This window comes from Prionailurus viverrinus, chromosome B4 (assembly GCF_022837055.1).
Source record: "Prionailurus viverrinus isolate Anna chromosome B4, UM_Priviv_1.0, whole genome shotgun sequence".
Taxonomy (NCBI): Eukaryota; Metazoa; Chordata; class Mammalia; order Carnivora; family Felidae; genus Prionailurus; species Prionailurus viverrinus.
This window is the reverse complement of record NC_062567.1, coordinates 75,290,039-75,312,960: the sequence shown is the minus strand read 5'-3', so window position 1 is coordinate 75,312,960 and position 22,922 is coordinate 75,290,039. Positions and strand designations below refer to the sequence as shown.

General features: G+C 44.1%; 1 protein-coding gene across 3 annotated transcripts in view; it reads right to left on the bottom strand.

Moving 5' to 3' along the window:
* The window catches only part of SCN8A (sodium voltage-gated channel alpha subunit 8), a 120,156-nt gene extending 101,322 nt beyond the window's left edge, over positions 1 to 18,834 (bottom strand). For all 3 annotated transcript variants that reach the window (XM_047866856.1, XM_047866855.1, XM_047866857.1), the window contains exon 1: positions 18,559 to 18,834. In XM_047866856.1, coding sequence (XP_047722812.1) covers positions 18,559 to 18,834 — 276 coding nt within the window. The remainder of the gene's footprint in view (positions 1 to 18,558) is intronic.
* Between the last annotated feature and the right edge of the window lie 4,088 nt (positions 18,835 to 22,922).

The window sequence follows — 22,922 nt, the reverse complement described above, 5'->3', positions numbered from 1 at the left end:
CGGTAGACCCAGGATTAGGCTGAAAACAGGTCAGAGGCCGGGTCTTCCATATTTTGGCTACCCAAAGAAACAAAGAGCCCGGGGCCTTTCCCGAAACCCCCTCTCTGAAGTACTTGTAGGCCTCTGTTTCTATAGCAACTCCCTCTACGAAAATGCCAAGCCTTTCAAATAACCTCCCCATTCAACCTCATAATATTCCTGTGAAGTATGGCTGAGGAGGGATTGTTGTCCTCTATGCATTTTACAAAAGCTCAGGAGAGGGACACCACCTATTGAAGGTCACGCAGCCCAGAGCAGCATGTTATGCCAAGTTGAGAGCCTCTTTACCGCTTCTACTGTGCCAGATTGAGAGGCAGTTTAGCGGCAATCTGGCAGAGAATGAAACTGGTGTGGGGGATGGATTCTCTGGTGAATGAGAAATGTGAGCCCCTGGGGTACACTACAGAAAAGCCTAAGCAACAATGAAAGAAGTGCTGGCCCATGTCCCAGGATCTCAAAACCACCAGGCCGGGCCTTGACAACATCACCCACCTGCCTTAGAAGAAGACAGGGAAGAGGACTTTTAAAAGTAACATCCCCTGCACCTTCCGTTCCTCTTATCTTTTAGTTTGATCGTGGTGGAAAGACAGGTCTCGAGGTGCCACCGAGGGGACTTCCTATCGCAGAGTCAGCATCTGCGCATTAATAAATCTCTGCTGCCTGATTAATGAACAAATGCTTGTATGTGCGAGGTGAGGGACAAGAAGGAAAGGCAAAAGAAAAGGAAGACAGTAAGACACTGAAACTGTTAGCTTTGGTTGAAGAAAAACCAGGAGGCAGCTAAGATCCTGAATTAGTAAGAGCTGGCGAGGAAAGTAGGGATCTTCAGTGAATTTTAAAACTACAGCTTTATAGGTATATGGGCTTTATTAAGAATGTTTTAAATGTGAAGTAGAAATTTCATAATGAATCGTACTGAACACTGCACACAGAATAAATAGTTTATCAGCACTCCTTTCTAAATATTTACATCCTAGATCTTCATCAAGTAGAAAAACAAGGTATTTTTTTCTATTCAAAGAGAAACAAACACATAAGCCACACTAAATTTCCTGAAATGAAGAGGAATCCTCCATACTTCAAGTAGCGAGTTGTATTACAATAAAACACACTTTTTGTTAAAATAATTATTTACAGGGGCACCTGGGTGGCTCAGTCGGTTAAGCGTCCGACCTCAGCCCAGGTCACGATCTCGCGGTCCGTGAGCCCCGCGTCAGGCTCTGGGCTGATGGCTCAGAGCCTGGAGCCTGCTTCCCATTCTGTGTCTCCCTCTCTCTCTCTGCCCCTCCCCCGTTCATGCTCTGTCTCTCTCTGTCTCAAAAAATAAACGTTAAAAAAATTAAAAAAAAATAATTATTTACATATACTTAATTTATATGCAGTTTTTCATAACTGCATATTTAGCATAAAACAAGATGGTGTTTGAACTAACACAAGTTCTCGAAGCTTAGGAATCTCCCTTTTGACGCTGGTCCGTGTGGTGCTTATATGAGAAATAGAACAGTATATATCAGGAGTCAGCAAATTTGACTTGTAAAGAGCCACACAGTAAATACCGTAGGCTCTGTGGGCCATACAGTCAACTCAACCCTGTCCCTGTGGTGCAAAAGTAACCTCAGACAATATGTAAACAAGTAAGAGTGGCTGTGTTTCAATAAAACTTTATTTATGGACAAGGAAATTTAAACTTCATATAATTTTCACACATCACAATATATTGTGACTTTTGACTTTTCCGTAACCATTTACAAATGTACAAACCCGGGGCGCCTGGGTGGCGCAGTCGGTTAAGCGTCCGACTTCAGCCAGGTCACGATCTCGTGGTCCAGGAGTTCGAGCCCCGCGTCAGGCTCTGGGCTGATGGCTCAGAGCCTGGAGCCTGTTTCCGATTCTGTGTCTCCCTCTCTCTCTGCCCCTCCCCCGTTCATGCTCTATCTCTCTCTGTCCCAAAAATAAATAAACCTTGAAAAAAAAATTAAAAAAAAAATGTACAAACCCTTGTGAACTCACGGGCCACACAACAACAAATGGCAGAGATGACCTGACCCATGGAACATAGGCGATTGATCCCTGTTATACACTAACACCAGTTCCAGACCTAGGCCAGACTGGCTGCATAGGAATTATGTGAGTAGCTTTTTTAAAAAATGCAAATTCAGGGGCGCCTGGGTGGCGCAGTCGGTTAAGCGTCCGACTTCAGCCAGGTCACGATCTCGCAGTCTGCGAGTTCGAGCCCCGCGTCGGGCTCTGGGCTGATGGCTCAGAGCCTGGAGCCTGTTTCCGATTCTGTGTCTCCCTCTCTCTCTGCCCCTCCCCCGTTCATGCTCTGTCTCTCTCTGTCCCAAAAATAAATAAACTTTGAAAAATAAAATTAAAAAAAAATAAAAAAAAAAAATGCAAATTCACAAGTCCCACCCCAGAGGTTCTAATGCAGTAAGCTGCAGAGGAATCTGTGCTCACCAGGATTTTGGGAACCACCAGGTCACCTCCCAGTCCCTAAAACAGTGGGGTTTCAAAACACTTGTCTTAAAACACTTAGGTTCTCCTGCTTCAACTGCTCCTACCTCGCTGTACGGCCTGGACTGCATCTCTCTGGATCCGATTTTCCTTGTCTATAATATGAGAGAGAGGGCTGCCTGATGGGCGTGCCCAGGTCCTTTCCTGCTCTGACATCTGTGACTCTGATTTAGAAAATATGCAGAAGCATCCAAGATTAAATACAACAAAGCAGCAAACCATACTTCGGAGGAGGAAGCCTATTATTATTTATTCTTTCACATTACATCTTGGTGGAACTCTCCTGAATTGGTTATTTTGCTCCTTCATGGGATACTCTGTCAAGTTCAGGGTCAACAGCATTTGATACTATCTTGAGAACTACACTTATGTGGGCAGGGGGCAGCAGGGAGCAGCCCCACGGCACAGCTGCCCACAGGCCGCATTCCCCTGCCCTATCTGCCAGGCTTTTAGGCCCTCTTCTCGGCAGGACAGAGCATACAAGAGAGAAAATGAAGCGGCCTGACTGGTGATGGGCTAACTAAAACAATATATATATTTAAAGCATGCCCCATGCGTGGCTAATAAAATCTCAGTAATCATCATTAAACTGCTGATGAGAATCCAGAAAAGGAGAGTCGTCCCTTGTTCAAACACTGGATTCTTCAAAGCCCAGGATGAGTGGAAAGGAAAAGCAGGCGTTGGATTCTTACAAGAATACTTCTTAGGCAAGAATAACTTGGTGTCCATGCAGTCCAATAATATTTTACCTAATCTGTCTTAAATTAGATCTTTGTGAAGTAAACGAGTTAAAAGGAAAACTGAAATTGAATTGTGGTTTACTGCCCAAGGGGAAATATCAGTTTATAAAAACAGCCACTGAATGCATTTGAACACAAGGCCCATTAAGAGCAGTGGAACAGCTCTTAACGAGTTATGGCATGGAGAATTAATAAATATGTCATTCGGGCATAAAATGAACCTTCTGAAAAGCACAGGCTTTTCATTTCCAATTAGCAACGTGGGGCTTGGAGCGCAGGATGGAGGAGCTTCACCACTGCTAATTCAGGGTAAGATGTACCCTCTTCCAGGTCTACGATAAGGGAAAGGGACACTGTGTAAGACCAGGTACGAGCCCATTCCTACACACGCCACACAAATCCTAGCATACTGCAAATGCAATACAATAAATCTACACAGTTACCAAAGCACTGCAGTACAGCCAACTTATTAGCATTTCCTCACCTTCACCCCAGGATCAGATTAACTTTTTTAATCACACAAAAAGTATAGATTGAAAGGACATTACAGAGAAGAGTGCTCAACACAGGGTGGACTATATCACAGAACAGAAAGCTTCTTAGAGAGACAGGTTTAGTACCCAGCCCCTGGTTTGCTGTGGGACACACGGCTCAGGAGAGTGGCTCTCCACTCAACCAAGTTCTCCCTCTCCTGTGAGGTCATCATCTCAATTAAGGCAAAGGTAACCTGCAGGTACCTGATGACCTTCTGGCTGTAATGAACACTGAGGGGCCCAGAGATTGAGCCAACAAGAAGGCACCTGGAAACCAATGTCCTTTGAGTCTATCTAGCTATAGCTGTTACTGACACTGACTTATGACTGTCTCCCAGAGTTTGGGCCGTAGATCTTAACTGTTTTGATCTCTGGCACTGCCCAACCCTCTTGTTTTTAGCTGCCTTCTCTAGCCTTAAATTCTTGCCTGCCTAAACCTAACATATATACCTTATTCTCCCAGACCTATGTACCTCTTCTGTACCAGGCAAATGGCCAGTTTGACCTACAGTAGTTGTTAGCTCTTCCTGCCTAACTCAAACTGTTAATTCCGGTAACTTCTACCAGGGGCAAATCCTCTCTGCCTATTGCTTTCAGAGTGTGCATGCACAGAGTGGTCTTCTAGCCAATAATAATACAAATACAGCTGATCTGCAGGGCAGCTACAGCAGTAGTAAGGGCAGGAGTCAGGTATCCGCTGGTCAACGGTGGTTTGGCATTTGACTTCTAGCTATAGAGCCAATATGGCAGGCAACAAGCCAATGTCCTCTCAAAGTTTCCCTGCTTTATTTATTTTTTTTTTTTTAATTTTTTAACGTTTATTTATTTTTGAGACAGAGAGAGACAGAGCATGAACAGGGGAGGGGCAGACAGAGAGGGAGACACAGAATCTGAAGCAGGCTCCAGGCTCTGAGCTGGCAGCACAGAGCCCGACGCGGGGCTCGAACTCATGGACTGTGAGATCATGACCTGAGCCAAAGTCGGACGCTCAACCGACTGATCCACCCAGGCGCCCCAAAGTTTCCCTGCTTTAATAAAAGAAAATATAATGCTGAATCTAAACAGGTTCTAGGGGTGCCTGGGTGGCTCAGTCGGTTAAGCATCCAACTCTGGCTCAGGTCATGATCTCACAGTTCGTGGGTTCGAGCCCCACGTCGGGCTCTGTGCTGACAGCTTGGAGCCTGGAGCCTGCTTCTGTGTCTCCCTCTCTCTCTGACCCTCCCCTGCTGGTTTCCTGTTTCTCTCTCTCTCTCTCTCTAAATAATCTTTAAAAAAATGAACATTCTACTTCAGACCAGGAAGGTGTTCAGAAGTAAATGGCCTGTACTGTCAAAACAACTACCTCATGTTGAAAAGAGTCCAGATGCCTTTCTTAATCCCAATCTGTTTAGTGGGCCCCTCAGGTGAAATCACAACTTTAGTCCAAGTATGCCTCAGGAAAGGCTCCAGCAAAGGCACAGCTGGCCTGAATTTCTTCAGTACCTGTGTCCTGGTACTAAGCTGCCTTTAGAAATACTGAACTCAAGCAGGATATGAGACACGGACAAATTCTGATTAGGCTTGTACTTCTGTTTGAACTATGAATATTTAGAGCCCTCACCTTCCAAGTCTCTATTCCACTACCCTGAGGATTGAGCAAGAGAGACCTCTAAATCCCAAATTTATGTTTTTATTGCTTTGGGTCATTGATAACTATACCATGAACTTACCTGAAGAGTAACAGTGAATGCGCATTAAGCATTTACTATGTGGCAGGCACCCTACTAAGATGCCTATACAATATCTGTCACCCAGCCATGGGTAGGTACTATTTTACAGATGATGAAATTGAGGTGGAAAGGTCAAGTAACTTTCCCAAGACCGCACGATTATTCATTAAGTGGCAAAACTTAAAATCGAACTGTGGCGATCTGACTCCAGAGTCTCTGATCTTAATTCTCATACCGTACGACAATTTTAAAAAGCTTCAAAAAAATCTAACTCTTCACTTTACAGACAAGAAAGCAAGCAGAGAGAGAGCTCTGTGCACACTGACACCACAGAGCTGAGGTTTACCAGGTCCCAGGTCTCCCGGTGTCTGGTCCTGAACGCTTTTCACCACCCCAAGTCATCTAGTCCAATCCTTGGGTCAACGAAGGAATCTCTCTTGCTTAATACCTTTAACTACGGCAAAAAGCAAAGCCCCTGCATGTGCCTCAGAGATCACAGCAGCTGGTTATGGTCTTTCCCCCAAATTAAGCCGGATGAAGGCAATGCTGGTGTCACATCTATCTGTGGCTTTGCTGTTTTCCAGGTGCTTCTGTATACACTTTCTCATTCAGTTTGACTTTGTAACCTCGTGCCCTCCAACCCACACTGGGAGCAGCTGACACCCTTCCTGCCCATATCCTGGTCGCAGGAAGCCATACCTGGCACAACAGCAGTGCTGTGTACCTGCTCCAGCGCTGAGCCAGCATGCTGCTGCTCCCCAAGGCCGGGCAGCTCCGAACCTCCTACATGGCCTCTCTTCCTCACTGCCCTTCGAGAGGAGGTGGCCTTTGATCTTCTTCCCTCTTACCCTCTTAGGGGACACAGACTGCAGCTGCTCTGGGGTAAAGCAAAATGCATGCTTATTATGTAAAGTGTATTAACCCCTCTAGTCACTGTATTCGTATTCCAGAATATTCTATATTCTCGCTCTCTTCTTTCTTAGAAAGCAGCAGAGAGGTTTCTATAGAGGCTTTGATACAACAAAGACCTGGATTCAAGACCTAGCTCTGTTGCTTATTAGCTGTCAGGCCCTTTGTCAACTTATTTAGGTTGCTAAGACTCAGGTTTCTCACTGATAAAACAGGCATAGTGACCGACACTAGCTACTTTATCAGGTTGTGAGAATGAAATACAGAGTCACAAAAAGTACTTACTACAGTACCCGGCACAGAATAAACACACAATAAACATGACTATGATGCTGCCACTGCCACTCCTGCTCCTTGGCTACAAACACGGGCTGGCCGTCAGGAGACTTGAAGGGCATGGGGCGCCTGGGGGGCTCCGTCAGCTAAGCATCTGACTCTTGATTCTGGCTCAGGTCGTGACCTCACAGTTTACAAGTTCGAGCCCCACTCTGAGCTCCGCACCGTCAGCGCAGAGCCTCCTTGAGATTTTCTCTCTACCTCTCCCTCTGCTCCTTCCCCATGCTAGTGTGTGCATGCACATGCACACGCACGTTCTCCCTCAAGTAAATACATAAACTTTAAAAAAAAAAGGAGAGGGGTGCCTGGGTGGCTCAGTCGGTTAAGCGTCCGGCCTCAGCTCAGGTCACGATCTCATGCTTCGTGGGTTCGAGCCCCATGCCAGGCTCTGGGCTGTCAGCACAGAGCCTGCTTCGGATTCTGTGTCTCCCTCTCTCTCTGCCCTATCCTGCTCCCACTCTGTCTTGCTCTCTCTCACTCTCTCTCAAAAATAAAAAAAACATTAAAGAAAAAAAAAGGAGAGTCTAAGGACTAACTTTCACATTAGTTGGTATTCACACACTTGGCAGAAGCCAGTAGGACAAGGTAGAGCAATTCTCCAGAGTCACTAGGAGACACCTGTATGGTTGCACTGGTTCAAAACAGGCCCCAGAGCTTACGTCAAACCTAGGAACTCTGGAAGGAGGAGAAAATAAAAGCTGCCTAGTATCCACACACTGGGATCCAACCTGCCTTTCCACCTTTGGCTCCTGTCATAGCCAAAGTAGTGCTCTAGTCACAAGTAAACTCACGGTGTGACACAATTCAGCCTTTCCTATGCCTCTCTGCCTTTTCAGGCACCGGTCTTTATACCCAAACTTACTCTTTCTTCTCTTCTCCAACAGGTGGATTTTTTAAAACCATATTTTATATGGTATACGTTAAGGTCCAGCTTAACTATCACCTCCTCTCTGAAGATGGCCCCATTCCACTGTCTCAAACAGAATTATTCTTCCTTCCTGTGTGTCTCCACTCTGCACCTACTCCTGTTAGAGCAGTTAATATGGTGCTGTCGCTTTTGTTTACACATCTCTGTCTCTCGCTGGACCCTGAGATCCTTAAAGGCAGGGCTATAGCTTCCAACCACCGTTTCTCAGCTCAGCAAGCAGAGTGCAGAATACGATGCCCATCTGGCATAAGGTAGAGAGCTCACATGTGTTTACTGAGCATATGAATGAATCTCTTAGACTTGAGGAAAGGATACCATACTAACTATACAACAAACCTATAACTTCACACAACTTTCTGCTAGGTGCCTGATTGACCTTTTCTACCCTTTAGCTCATCCTCCCGTAAGAATGGTTTTAGTTTGAAAAGTCTTCTCATCTTTTCTATGTCTTTCGATACCACGCTAAAGATATAGCATGAAGTAAACAAATACACTTAAAAAAACGCCCAAAACACCACATACTAGCTTCATATTGTGGCAATGTAAAATGACAGAAAATTATCTCAAAATGATAGTAGAAAACAAAAACTCAGTCTGTAATATACTCCATAGAGACAGCACGATATGGTAGAAAGACCGTGAATATTAAATCCTACATCCCTGGAACTTAAATCTGGCTCTGCCACACACCAGCTGAGGAAATGTGAACAATTACGATTTCTGAGCCACCACGTTTTCTTACTTACAAAAATATGCGACATTCTACTGACAGCTCCCTAACACTGGTCACCCTTAAGGACTGCAGAAAATTGGGGAATCAATAATGATATCCAGAATTTAGCTGGTGTCATCCACTAAAATAGCAGATGAAAGCAGCGGGTTTAAGGGGAGAAAGGAGTTCAATTTTGAACACACTGAGTTACCTGCAGGAAATCCAGAGAGAGATGCCTGGCAAGGTGTTGAATATTAAGGCGCGTTCGAGGCTGGAAATACAGTTTCAGGAGTACTGAGAGTATAGGTGACATCACCCAGGGAGAGTGTGCCAGGAACATGGGCCAGGTACGGAACCCGGGAGAACACCAACGTTTAAGGGAGAGGAGGGGGAAATGGGAGAGAAGGAGTAGTCTGAGATGTAAGGAGAATGCAGCCAAGGAAGTAAAGAAAAGAGCTGCAAGAATTGGGGAGCAATCAACAGTATCAAACACAGCACAGAGCTCCGGTGGGATAAGAAGTGAAACAACATCCGATAAATTTGGCAAGTTGACATCACAGAGGATCTTATCTTGAGAATGCCAGCAGAGAGGGAGGATGCGGGTGAAGAAGCGGGTGGGAGGTTTGTAGGTGGTGATGCTGAGGAAAGGCTACTCTTTGAAAGTTTCAATGGCAGGAGAAGAGTGGTTAGACTAGCTGGGGATGTGGGGTCAAGTAAGGGCTCATTACAGTGCGAGAGGCTTTGACAGTGTTTAAAGCTGAGGGGAAGGAGCATGTGTGAAAAGGGAAAGACTGACAGAACAGTGTCACAGCACAGAACAGTGACAGGAAACTGAGAGAGGGAAGTTCCAGAGAAAGTTCTAGAGAAAGTCCCCTGGATGGGGACTGACCCTGAACAGCAGACAGGAGATTTCATCCTCTGAAATTGGGGGAATCTGTTATTTAAACTTGAATCCATAGGCCAATGTCTGTAGCCCCAACAAAGTCTCTGGAACAGGAGTGCCTCTCCAGAGCTTATACGGAACATTCTACTGCTAGATTCAGAGGTGGCAGAAATTGTCCTATAAGGGGGCAATCCTAATCTTGAATGGTGTCAAACAGGGTTATATGTAGCGAACAATATGTGAAGAATTTACAACTCATATGAATTTGGAAGCAATGAGTAAGAGAAGCGTTCCTCTGTATAAGGACTTTACGGGCTCGCTCTCTGATGAAGAAAGGATTTAAAATATGGTTAATTATCATCAGACGATGATCAATATCACCTTGATTTTGAGACATCCTCCAACATTTCAACGGTCATTACTAAATAAGTCATTCGACGGGTCAATTTTTATTAAAATAAAAATGTTTCACACCCTGGAAAAAACTATCAGAGACGAATCCCTCTGATAGTGGTATCAATCAATCACGTGGAATTTTATGACTAAGGTGATTAGCTAATAACACACCACACATTCCAGAATTCAGGTAAAAGGTGTCTTTCTCACTAATGTGGCTACTGGTGCAAGGACTTGAGAAGACCTGAGGCTCTTTTCTGGAGAAAATGCTAGGTTCTATCTGCAGATGGCCCGGTGACTCACACTGATGCTGAAATGTACTGGACCCCTGCCTATGTAAAAATCGAAGACTGGCAAAATGTCTCAACAGAGTGACAATCCTGGCTTTTAAGTAACTCAGAAGATCGGCATTATGGGTCCTTTTAAAGATTATAATTTAGTGCTTGCTAAAGGCCTATTTAAGACACCGAGTATTTAGACAGCATGTAGCCTTTGATTCTTCTGGATTCTCCAAGTTTAGTCTCCATACCAAGTTAGAGCACCACAACCTCTCAAGTACCTGGACCGTATTATCTTTAATGCACTCACCATTATATGTAATGATGGATTTCTTTACCTGTTTATTATCTGTCTCCCCAACAAAAACTAAGTTTCCGGAGTAGCATAAAGAGATCGTCTGTTTTGTTCCCAAGGGCATGGAGCAGAGCCTGGGCATATAGAAAACGCTCAATAACAATGTATCAGATTATCAAATGAATGACTGAATGCTAGACTCTTCCTTAGCCCTCCACAATCAATCACAAAATCCTATCAACTTAACTCTGTAACACCTCTTGACTTCATCCACTCCCTTTACTTTTCACTTCCACCATCACACTTTGGACCCTCACTACCCCACGGCTGGTCTCTGTCCCAGTTCTCTTTCCATCTGGTCCACCGTACGTACCACGGCCACATTCACCTCCCCCAAGCACAGCTTCAATCACATCTCCTCAGTCCCCGACACCGTCAGGAGTTCTCCACTATCTGTCAAGTAAAGACCAAAGTTCCTGGTCTCACACTAAGTCCACCGTGATTTGGCTCCAGCTCTCCCCTCCCAGCCTCATCTCCCAAGGCTCCTCACTCATTTCCCCACATTCCAGCCCAATCGGACCCCTCAGCTTTCTCCTCCACTGTCCTACACCCTGGTCTCTGAGCCTTTGCTCATATTGTTCTTTCTGCCTACAATGTTTCAGTCTACCCTTCTTTTCTAAACTCCGAAGCCTGATTCAAATACTACAATTACAATGAGGTAAGTAAGGCCCTTTCTGGGCCCCCCCCATATCAAAAATAGTATATTATACACTACCATGTTATAAGCTACTTCAGGGTAAAGAGTGGACTTCATGAATCTTTGTTTCCCCAACAGAATCGAACAGACTGCTCCACCCCTGCAATGCCTCCCATATAGGAATACTCAAGAAGTATTTGTTGAATAAGCGGGTTGTTCTTTTATGAGGCAACCCAAACTAGTATATATTCCAATGTCAGCTTCTCTCATTTCCTTTATAGTCAGTGAATACACGGAGGGTGACACAAGTCACCCAGCCAAGAAAGAAGCAAGAACACTTAGTAAAGGCAGACGTGACAGGACAACTTAGAATATTCAGGAAGTGGCATCCTTTGTATAATACACACTTGATACCAACAAACCAAGAAGAGATTCAAGCACTAGGAGGAGGCTATCAACCCATGACCTTTGATAAAGTTCCTTCCAATTCTAAGTTTCTACAAGAGGAGAGATAAGACTGGTGGCGCTTAACAATAGTCATCCAGCCCTTTGAAAATCTCTAAAACGTCAGGATCTACTTCCTCAGCCCCTAAAGGAAACTAATTCTTTGGGAAAGGAAAAGATACACTGGTAATCAGCCTCTTCTCCCTATAGAGTTCAATTCATTTTGGTAGATGGGAAAATTTTCATTAGAGAAAACATCATAATGTCACCTTTCATGTTCAAGGCACTCAGAAAAGTACATAGTGTTTTCGTAGGCATATTTCCTAAGATTAATCTATTCAACAGATAGGGATTGAACACTTACGACAGTGCAGGCACTGCTCCAGCCGATGAGCAGACAAGAGGATGAACAACAAACAAATAAACATATGGCTGGTGTTGCTGAGTGCTACAGAGAAAACTGATGCGGGGTAGGAGCAACAGGCTGTTTGACTTTGTAAAGGGTAGTCAAGATCATCACAACAACCTGGCGAAATAGGTGCAATACTATAAGCTTAATTTCCAGGATCAGGGAAACTGATTCCCTGAGTGGTTAAGTTACATACATGTTAACCTGGAATTAGACGGGCAGGGGGTCAGAAATAAGATTTCCCAACGCTGGGTCTACTGCTAAGGGTTTTTTTAAAAAAAATAATAAAATAAACCTTATTTATTTATTTGGGGGGGGGGGGACAGAGAGTGAGAGCTAGAGAGAATCCCAAATAGGTTCTGTGCTGTTAGCGTGGAGCCTGACACGGGGCTCGAACTCACGAATGGTGAGATCATGACCCGAGCCGAAATCAAGAGTTGGATGTTTAAAAGGACTGAGCCACCCAGGCGCCCCTACTGCTAAGGTTTTAAAGAGGACCTAGAGTTGGGAATGTTCAACTAAATTCCTTCCCCTCTAGAGAATGTTGCTTGGAGAGTGGAAAAGAGCCCCATACATGCACATCATTAACCCATCACCCTGAGAATGGCCTGCCTCCCACTGGTGCATAAGCATTTGCCTCTCTTTGGTCTGGTGAATAAAATAACAGAAACACCATTTTGGTTTTTTTTAATATTGTTGCAAAATGGTTTTTTTGAGCAAAATAAAGTTTGAAAACATGCAGTTTTTATTTAGAATGGAAAGGTGCATCTAGCCTTATTGTGCAAGAGCAGGCAATGCAACACTTCATTAGCAAAATTTCAAACCACACCTAATGGACATAAACTCTCCTTTAGCGGCCTGTCTCTGCTCTGCACACCTGTTGAAAAGTGTGTGAAAACAGATTCAGCAAGGATTTCCTGCCAAGAGCACATGGGACTGTGTGTGTGCGTGTGTGTGTGTGTGTGTGTGTGTATGCGCACACGTGTGTGTGTGCCTGTGTGTGTGTGGGTAAGGAGAAAATTGTAAACATTGCTGGGAACAGGATGCCCTCCTATATCTAACCTGAATTAAATCTAAAAGCCACTTCTTAGTAAAGGTAGGGCTAAAGATCTTAATGTAGCACAGGAATTCAGAAGGTAGAATCAGTTCTGGTAGAGAGAATCAAGTCAGGCTGTAAGGAAGAAGAGGGCCTTGGACGAATGGGTCGAGGGTCAAAAGTTTCATGAAGTTAAAGGACATTCTGAGAGGAGGGAATGGAGACCAGGAGGCAGGGGGCACTAGGGAAACAGAAAGCAGTCTGCTCCAGCTAAAACATAACGGTGACAAACACATGTGTGAAACACAATGAGAAGGATATAGGTATAGGCCCAACTCTTATCTTGTATTTATTATAGGTAAGGAAACTGAAGCCCCAGAGATTTTAAGTGATTTACCCAAAGGCAAACAAGGGGCAAAGAAAGAACTAAAATGGAAGTTTTTATGTTTCCAGCTAGGTGCTCTTTTCATTGTCCCATTCTGTCGTTGGGGACGGGTGGGAGATCTTCTTCCCTTTAAAAGTAAACATATACAGAGAGGTTAAATGAGTTGCCTTTAGATTACATGTCCAGCTGACTAGTGGCAGCAGTTGATACTGAGCCCGAGTCTCTGGAACAGCTTGTCGAGGGCCGCTGCACGACTTAGCAACTTCACTGGAGAAGGTAAAATCCTGGAGCTAATACAAAGGCCATCCTTCCCCTCAGAAGCACTGTACCTGTCAGGACCCATCCTGAAAAAGGTTATAAAACCACAGGGACGATCAGGGATGTGGGTGAAAAAGCAGGTTCTTCTTCCTGTCTCTAAATTTGCCTACCTAGCTCCAGAAGGACTCACCCAATGGAGTGGAGTATCGATGAACAAAACATGAGAAAAGCGGAGAACTCGAAACGTGTTGTAATAAACTGAGAGTTAGGAGGCATGGGTTTTAGTTTTGACTCTACCACCAACATGGGTGCTGGCTTTTGACAAGAACTTTACCCCATTAAATTTATAAGAGGAGGATGATGAACCAGCCTATATCTAAGGCTACAATATTCTAATTTTCTATGATTCTGGGTAGACTCCAATTTGCAGGAAAAGAGACAGGAAGAGTTGAAGGTACACTGAACTCTGAGAAACAACATGTAATTTAATGCAATAGGAACGAGCCCTATTTAAAGGCGCATCAGTCCATCCTATAATTTCGATTTTTGTTTACATTTATATTTCTGAACAGAAAAGGACACACAGAGCAATTACCAATTTTAAGAAATGGGAAAAGGAGTAGGAGTCAACTCTGAAGGCCTTTTTCAACTTAATCCATACACTTTCTTGCTGCCCCACTTAAGATGGTTATTGGAATAGATGTGGCCATTTGAAATTCACTAAGTTATTATTAAGAACTGGAGAGAGGCGTCAGGGTGGCTCAGTCGGTTAAGCGTCCGACTCTTGATTTCGGCTTGGGCTCACATTCGTGACGTGGAGCCCCATGTTGGGCTCTGTGCTGGCCGTGGAGCCTGCTTAAGATGCTCTCTCTCCCTCTGCCCCTCCCCTGCTCACTTGTGTGCTTCTCTCTCTCTCTCTCTCTCTCAAAAAAAAAAAACAAACAAAAAACAAAGAAAGACTTCAACAGGCTTAAGAAAATAGAAAGAAAACCAAGAACAAAGACATGTTGGCGAGTTCAAGCTTCTTAGAGTACATATTTGGTTTTGAATATACATATATAAAGAAACTCGGGAAGATCCTACTAAAACAGTGGTCACCTGTTCAGGGAGACAGAAGTGAGCAGGTGAGGGAGAGATGTAAAGGGGAGACTTTTTACCAAATAACTTTAATTGACTTTTTAACCATGTAGGTAAATGACTTATTTTTACTTAAAAATCAAATAAATTGGGGCGCCTGGGTGGCTCAGTCGGTTAAGCGTCCGACTTCGGCTCAGGTCATGATCTCACGGCTCATGAGTTCAAGCCCCGCGTCGGGCTCTGTGCTGACAGCTCAGAGCCTGGAGCCTGTTTCAGATTCTGTGTCTCCCTCTCTCTCTCTGACCCTCCCCCGTTCATGCTCTGTCTCTCTCTGTCTCAAAAAGTAAATAAACATTAAAAAAATTTTTTTTTTAAATAAAAATAAAAATCAAATAAATAAATAAATATAAACATCCCCGAAATTCTATTTTTTGCAAGCAACTGTTGAAAAACAAGAAAGCCAAACAAAGGAGACATTAGAACAAAGTCCCAAGAGGCAAAGAAAATGTTGTAACACTGGGAGGTCTGAGGAAACCCAAAGAGAGAATCATCTAGACTGTTTTCAGGGACCAGCTGGGAAAGTCAGTGAAATGCAACATGCACAACACTGTTGAGGGCCTGAAGTAGCTTATGATAGCTCAAACCAGCACCAGCTGGTACAAGAGTGTCTTAAAAAATACGACACACAGGTTTATGTCCCCGTGTCCCTGGAAGAGTGTGAAATCCACAAGGGGATAAAAATGAGAACTCTACAAATGGGGAAGTAGTTTTCCTTCACCCTCTAAAACAGAGGGAAGGAAATGAGACACCGGTGTCAATGAGAGCCATAAAAGCGATTAATTAGGTAGAAAAGGAGACCTATGAGGAAACGGGAAAGAAATCCACTTTTAACATTTAGCAAAGAAATTCTATTTGGGAAGAATTATTTAAGGCAGCCCATGAAACACAAACATAAGGGAATGTCCTCTTAAAGTCATTTCTACTCTCAGGATTTTTTGATTTGTGGGTTAGTTCCCAGTGTGCTTCCTTGTAGAGGAGACCTTGCTAATTTGGCCTAGTGAAAGGCCTAGTTAGTAAGAAGTATTAGTAATGCCAGGGAAGACCTGCAAATAAATTTGAGCCAGCACATTATTAATCAACTAAAAAATCCCTCGCGGGGCGCCTGGGTGGCGCAGTCGGTTAAGCGTCCGACTTCAGCCAGATCACGATCTCACGGTCCGTGAGTTCGAGCCCCGCATTAGGCTCTGGGCTGATGGCTCAGAGCCTGGAGCCTGTTTCCGATTCTGTGTCTCCCTCTCTCTCTGCCCCTCCCCCGTTCATGCTCTGTCTCTCTCTGTCCCCCCCAAAAAAAAAAAAAAAAATCCCTCGCTTTGGGGCGCCTGGCTGGCGCAGTCGGTAGAGCACATGACTCTTGATCTTGGGGTTATAAGTTTGAGCCCCTTGTTGGGTATGGAGAATACTTAAAAATAAAATCTTAAACAAAAACATCCCTTGCTTATAAGGACAATTAATACTTCCGAAGTGCTACTAATGTTCTTTCTTGTCACAAGTGTTAGTTTGTTTGCTTCATAACAATCATTAAGCTATGCGTTTATGTTTTATGAACTTTTCTGCATGGCAGTATATTTCACAATAAAAAAAATGATCACCAAAAAAAAAAAATACAATTAAAGTTATCCTTTCCACAAACTATATACCCTTGTGGTGAGGCCAAAGGCTGAAGTCATCCTGTCTATCATGAAGAACCAGTCTCCTGATGGAGCTCCACCAACATTCCTACCTAAGGAATGACACCCATCAGGGCCAGAGATCTGCCCTCTCTGGGGCCTCACTCCCAATCCAGGGTAACTGAAATCTGAGGCATTAGGAGAAAAGAGGCTACCTATAGGGCAGACACCAGGGGAAAAGGCATGCAAAGGAAAACTGGGCCCTGTTGATGTGTATTCTTCATACATTAAGTCGGGTTTAAGAAAAGGAGATTGAATCTGCATTTGAGTTGGAAAGATAAACAGTTCAAATAAAAGCAAAACAGTTCTGGCTGCCTGAAAGGCCAGGGTCCAAAGGGCTTTACATATCTACTTATTGCACTAAGAGTACTTTCTGAAAAAGTCACACCATTGGCCAACTCACCTAAATAGGCACAACCTAAACCCTGTGATTTGTCATTGCTTTGTACCTCTACTAAGATCATGGATGCAAGGATAGGAAAGTGTAAGAAGACATTTCTAAAAATATTTCAAAATTTTACAATGGGATGAAATGTTCTTCTAAAAATAGCCTAAGATTCCACGTTCCCTTGTTCACTAACCCAGAAAGTTAAAGCCTGCCTCTTCCCTCACCCATCTACCCCACTCGGCAAAGGCCCACATTACAAAGCCAGACTTTAAAGAAGGGAAGAGTAACTGAGCAAATCAATGAAAGTTTATGAAAACTACTCAGCTCCAGAACTTGAGATGTGAAGAAGTCCTTAGAAAGTCTGTCCAACTTCTCAGTTCTAGATGAGAAAATTTAGGCCCAAAGAGGTGACACATCTTGCTAAAAGGACATGAACTAGTTTTGGGAAGTTGTTTTATTTATAACTTGCTTTTCCCATAAACTATTTGAGGCATCTTGAACAATACACATATGAGAAAAGAGAAATATAGATCAGAAACATGGTGCATTATGGTAGAGTCAGGATTTCTTACTTCTGGTTGACTGTCATTCACATCACTTCATGCTTCATTTCTTAAACTTTCTATATTTCCCAGTGGAGGATACAGGCCACTGTTGGCACTTATATCCTGAGTTGCAAGAGAAGTGAGTGAAGGACCATCTTGTGTAGACAACGTCATAACTGCCTTTGCCATCCTGAGCCAAAAACGCCTTCACAACTACAGCTGGGTCAAGAGATCAACTGGTCTCATCTTACTTCTGTCTCGTTATTAAGCCAAGAAACTAAAATTTCTTCCAAATTATGAGCCCGAAGGACAATTTAGTTAAGGGAAGCTTATGGGGCAGTTTTGTTAATATAGATAGTTGAGTTAAGCTTTATATTTGTGAATATGTTATCACACACAGCCTTTTCTCCCCTCATCTGGAAACACCTCTCAATCTAATTCTTTAAATGACCTTTGTCAAATGGGGGATCCCTAGAACGGTGTTTGGCGTCAGTCCTCAGTATGCAATGGCTAAGTAGTTGGTTGGCGGATTAGTCAGGGGGCTTTGCTTCTCCACCTGTTGCCTTGCTGCAAAAGAGAATCATGAGAAAGAAGCCCACGGTTGGGTCAAATGTTTGTTAGAGGAGTTTGAAACTCTTGGCCAAATGAAGACAAGTATTTATTTCACTTGTACTTCTTACGGGCAAGAGTAACAGAACTGACTCTAATGTAAGAATGAGTGTTGGCTCAAGCCGGACAACTGAGTAACAAGGCCAAAGACCTGGTCTCCTCACAGGCCCAGTTTGGTTTACCCTCTACTATTCCTGTCCCCAGCAGCTAAGATCTAATGTCACCAAGGGACAGAGAAAGTTCCGATAGAGTACAAATCCATCATCTCCTTCAAAACAGTAGGCTTTGCTGATGTTGTAACAGTTACATCATCTTTATATGTAAAGATGGAATTCTGAGTGGGTGTGGGAGACAGATTCTACCTGGCTGCATCATCTTTCGGTACGCCATCTTTCTTGGACTCTATTAAATAGTCCCGTTTCATTTATGTTCTCTTTTGTTTTTGTTTTCGAATCTGTTTTCATCTTTTTCTGATCTGGCCTGGAGCCAAAAACTGAAGCCTCATTAACAGACTCGAGGAGCGTCAAGGCCCACAAATGAGCCCGAGCAGCAATGACACTGAAAAACAAACCCCATTAACCAGAACCGAAACAAAGGATTAACTACTTATCCAAACTCTGGCAAAGGGACAGTTCTTCCTCCCCCGTCTCCCCTAAGCCTGTTAGGAAAGGGGTGTCTGAAGCCGCACTGCCGTCTCCTCCAACTCACTTTCTGCGTCAAATAGTATGGGTCAAAGTCCTCCAGGGGAACTGCAACCAGGCCTTGCGGGATGTCCCCATAGATGAAAGGCAAACTCTTCCCCGCTTCCAGGTCACTGTTCGGCTTGGGCTTGCTGTCCTCATCGTCTTCCCGATGACTGCCTTCGGCCTTTGGCGGTTTCTTGAGCTTGCTCTCGGCAATGCGCCTCTCGATGTTTGCCAGTGACTCAGGGGTGAAAGGCTTGAAACTATCAGGGCCTGGTGGTGCGAGCAGCCGCGCTGCCATCTTCTCATCCTGCAGCAGCTTCGTTAGTTATGCTGCGTCCGGGACAGGTCAGCTCTGGAAGAAACGGCAACACAGACAGCAGTAATCAATCGCTGCTCTAAAAAGAGGCCAGACCAAACCATCTCACTCTCGACCTTTATTCACAACCTCCGCAACACATAGTTTCTTCTGTGACACGGGTGTTTTGCTCTTCAGAAAATCTGTGGCGGGAATGGGCGAGATGATGCTCATAAGCCCCTCTCAGGGGAATGGTCAGCCAGGGAGATCCAAAGATGGGAGGCTCCTAAATTGCTCGTGTTTGTTACTTACGTGCAACTCACTGTTTGTAAACCACACACAACCACAAACATACATCCCATACCTTCAACGGACTTCTATTCTAAACTAGTAAGGCATATTTGACATTACCCAGGGGGACGTGTCAGCTTTGGAATCCTCCTGTGATGCTCAAGTCACCCTCCTGTCCTGGAAGTCTACTCCCTACAGAGATACTCTTTCTTCCAAAGACAACGCAAGGGCAAACTGTCACTCTTTCCAGATTCCGGGTTCTGAAAACACTAAACCCTTCAAAACTTTGGAGGCACAACAAAATACAGACAAAATAGCTCCCATCTGCTTTGGCTCTTCCATTTCGAGTTATTTTTCAATCCACCAAGTTGTGTAAAATCCATCTGGTACAGAAGTCCAGAAGTGCGTGCTTTGCTGACCAAGATCCTGCCAGGGACAACCGGGGGCCGGGGGTGGGGGTGAGGGGAGCAATTGGTGGAGGAATCTCAGAGAACTTCCTCTGATACAACAGCACCACACTGCCACAGGGTGAATGATGGCCGAAAGACCTGCACACAGCCCAGAGGGGCTCAAGCCAGGAAGGACAGAAGTAAGAACAGAACAAACCAAGTTTTTCTTCTAAAAGGAAAAATGAGGGGCGCCTGGGTGGCGCGGTCGGTTAAGCGTCCGACTTCAGCCAGGTCACGATCTCGCGGTCCGGGAGTTCGAGCCCCGCGTCAGGCTCTGGGCTGATGGCTCAGAGCCTGGAGCCTGTTTCCGATTCTGTGTCTCCCTCTCTCTCTGCCCCTCCCCCGTTCATGCTCTGTCTCTCTCTGTCCCAAAAATAAATAAACGTTGAAAAAAAAATTTTTTTTTAAATAAAAGGAAAAATGAAGTAATGCCACACGAGAGCCAGTGATTTCTAAGCACAGGATCTGAAAAGCCCGTTTCCATGTTTACACAGAGTCCTGGGTCATTTAAAACACGCCCTGAAACAGGGGAATCCCTAACATCAAAAGCACGCATGCTTGGTGCCTGTCACAAAAGGACCTGAGCAGGTGAGTCTTACCACGAAGGCTTTAGGGTTGCACCGGCATCTCATCTGGTGTTCCTGGTGCTGCTTTCTCCCTTTAGTTTTGTGAGCTCCACAGAGACAATCGGGGAACTTCTTTTAGAAAGGCTAAAGATTGTTCTCTCCCTCCTACTTAGCCCTCAGGGTCCACTTCAAGGCAAGTACCCATAAAACTCAAGGCTCCTCAAGAGGATGGTAGTAGAGTTAACTCTAAATAATTTGAGAGTGAAATACCCCAGGGCTCCTTTCATAAATACACCCGCAGAGATCCCAGATTTCTCTAGTGGTGGTGATTGCTAAGTGTTGCAGAGGCAGTGTGTAGCGTCTATATACGGGCTGGTCAGCTCACTCCCTTACAGCATGGGACTAATGAGGCCAGAACCACAAGTCCGCCCTCACACACACCAGAGAGCCTCACAGTGTGCTGAAAAAAAACCCACTATTCCATAGACCATGGGGTCAAAGAAATCATTCTCACGTGTGAAGCACAGGATTCCTGAGATGCAAAGGATTTTAGAGATACAGTCCATTTCATTTTATAGATTAGGAACCCTGGGGTCCTAAGAGATGAGACAACTTGCTCAAAGTCACAGGGCCAGGATAGAAATCACAGCCAAAGAGCTCTGACTCTCCAGCTCCCACTTTTATTATGACCAGTGTCAGTCACCCACCCTCCTGTCCTACTCCAATCCCAGCGGGAACGGTCTGGATCATGGAGTAAATCACGCGCAAATGCCAATGCTTTTGCTGCTCTAAGACTTTATTTGCAACATTTCCCTCAAACTAGAATTCCTTTTCTCTCATTCCTTCCTTCCTCTCTATTCCTGAATTGTCTCCACACGAATTTTCCTCCCTGACTGCTATAGCTTTACCATGATCTTAGCTAACCTTTATCCACTATTTACTATGTTGCAGGCACTGTTCCAAGCACCTTACTTATATTAACTCATTTAATCTCCAGAACAACATACGAGTTAGATATCATCATTCTCCCCTATTAATAGATGAGAAGAGACACAGAGACCTGCCCATAGTTACACAGCTAGAAACGGGTAAATCAGGATTCAAAACATCCTATTCATACTTGTTTGGGCTCTTAGTCATTGTTGAACTGCACCATATAAATTCCCAGAGGGCATGGAGGGTGCCTTAAACTACTTTTGTATCCCTTTCACAAAAAATGGGACTATGCTTGAAACCCATAATTAGGTTAAATACCTGGGACCTCTTGGCTCCCACAGTCACACTCATTCTGAACTCTGGTTCCTACCTGGAGGACAAATATTGCAATAGTTGCTCCCAAATGGAAAGTGTCCATCGAAAGATGAATGGATACAGAAGTTTATATATATATATATATATATATATATATATATATATATATATATATATACATACATATATATATATACATATTCTGATATATGTAATATATGTATTATATATATAATGTAATGTTAGCCCTAAGAAAGAATGATACCTTGCCATTTGCAATAACATGGGTGGACCCAAAGGGCTTAATGTTAAGTGAGATTAAGTCAGACAGAAAAAGGCAAATACCATATGATTTCACTCATATATAGAATCTAAAGAAACAGCAGAAACAGACCCATAGAGAACAAACTGATGGTTGCCAGAGGGGAGGAGAATGGGGGGATGGGCAAGGTGGATGAAAAGGAGGGGGAGATACAGGCTTCCAGCTATGGAATGAATACATCATGGGGATGAAAGGCACAGCATAGGGAATATAGTCAGTGACATTGTGATAGCATCGCATGGTGAGATAGTAGCTACACTTACGGTGAGCATAAGATTTGTCCAATCACTATGTTGTACACCTGAAACTAATGTTAACATTGCAAATCAACTATTCTTCAGTTGAAAACAAATACGCAAGAAGTGACTGAAGATGCTGACAATTTCTGTGACCGCATTGCACAACCTGGGTTCTTCACCGCTCACCCTATCCAAGGCTAAGTTCTCCACCTTTCTTCCTGGCTTCTCCAACACCATGGTCCCTCAATGATCCCAGCTCCCCCTCACATTCTCAATCTTCACTTTTCCTCTCCTACTTCTGTATCTTCTCCCTTTATATCTCCTGCCCTGCTCTCTCTCCATTTGGTTTAAGTGATCTTCATTGTATGTTATCTTGGTTCTATCCACAACTACAGTCTCTTCTCTCGGGGCTAGCCTTCTGCAATCTCTCTGCAACACTCTTTCAGGGATCTCATCTACCCCAAATAATCTGTACCTGGGTGATTTTCAGATTTCTAGCACCAGTCCCAATTGCTCTGTTGACCCCCACAGCCGCCTGTCACCACTTCAAAATTAAAGTATATAAAACCACTCATCTCTTGACTTCCCAAACTGATTCTTTCTCCTGGCTTTCTTAATTCTGTTATGAGAACCATCGTTTTAAAGAGCAAAACAAGAGGGGCCGAGTGGCTCAGTCAGGTAAGCATCTGAGTCTTGATCTCAACTCAGGTCATGATCTCACTGAGGGTTTGTGAAATGGAGCCCTGCGTTGGGCTCTGCGCTGACAGTGCAGACCCTGCCTGGGGTTCTCTCTCACGCATATGTCTCTGCCCCTCTTCCACTTGGTGTGCGCTTTCTTCTCTCTCAAAATAAAAAAAAAATAAATTAAAAAGATGTTTATAAAAAAAATCAGAAACAAACAAACAAAAAAGAACCATCGTTTTTCCAGCCATCTAGCATGGAATCTGTCATTTCTGCTCTGTCACCCTTTGCT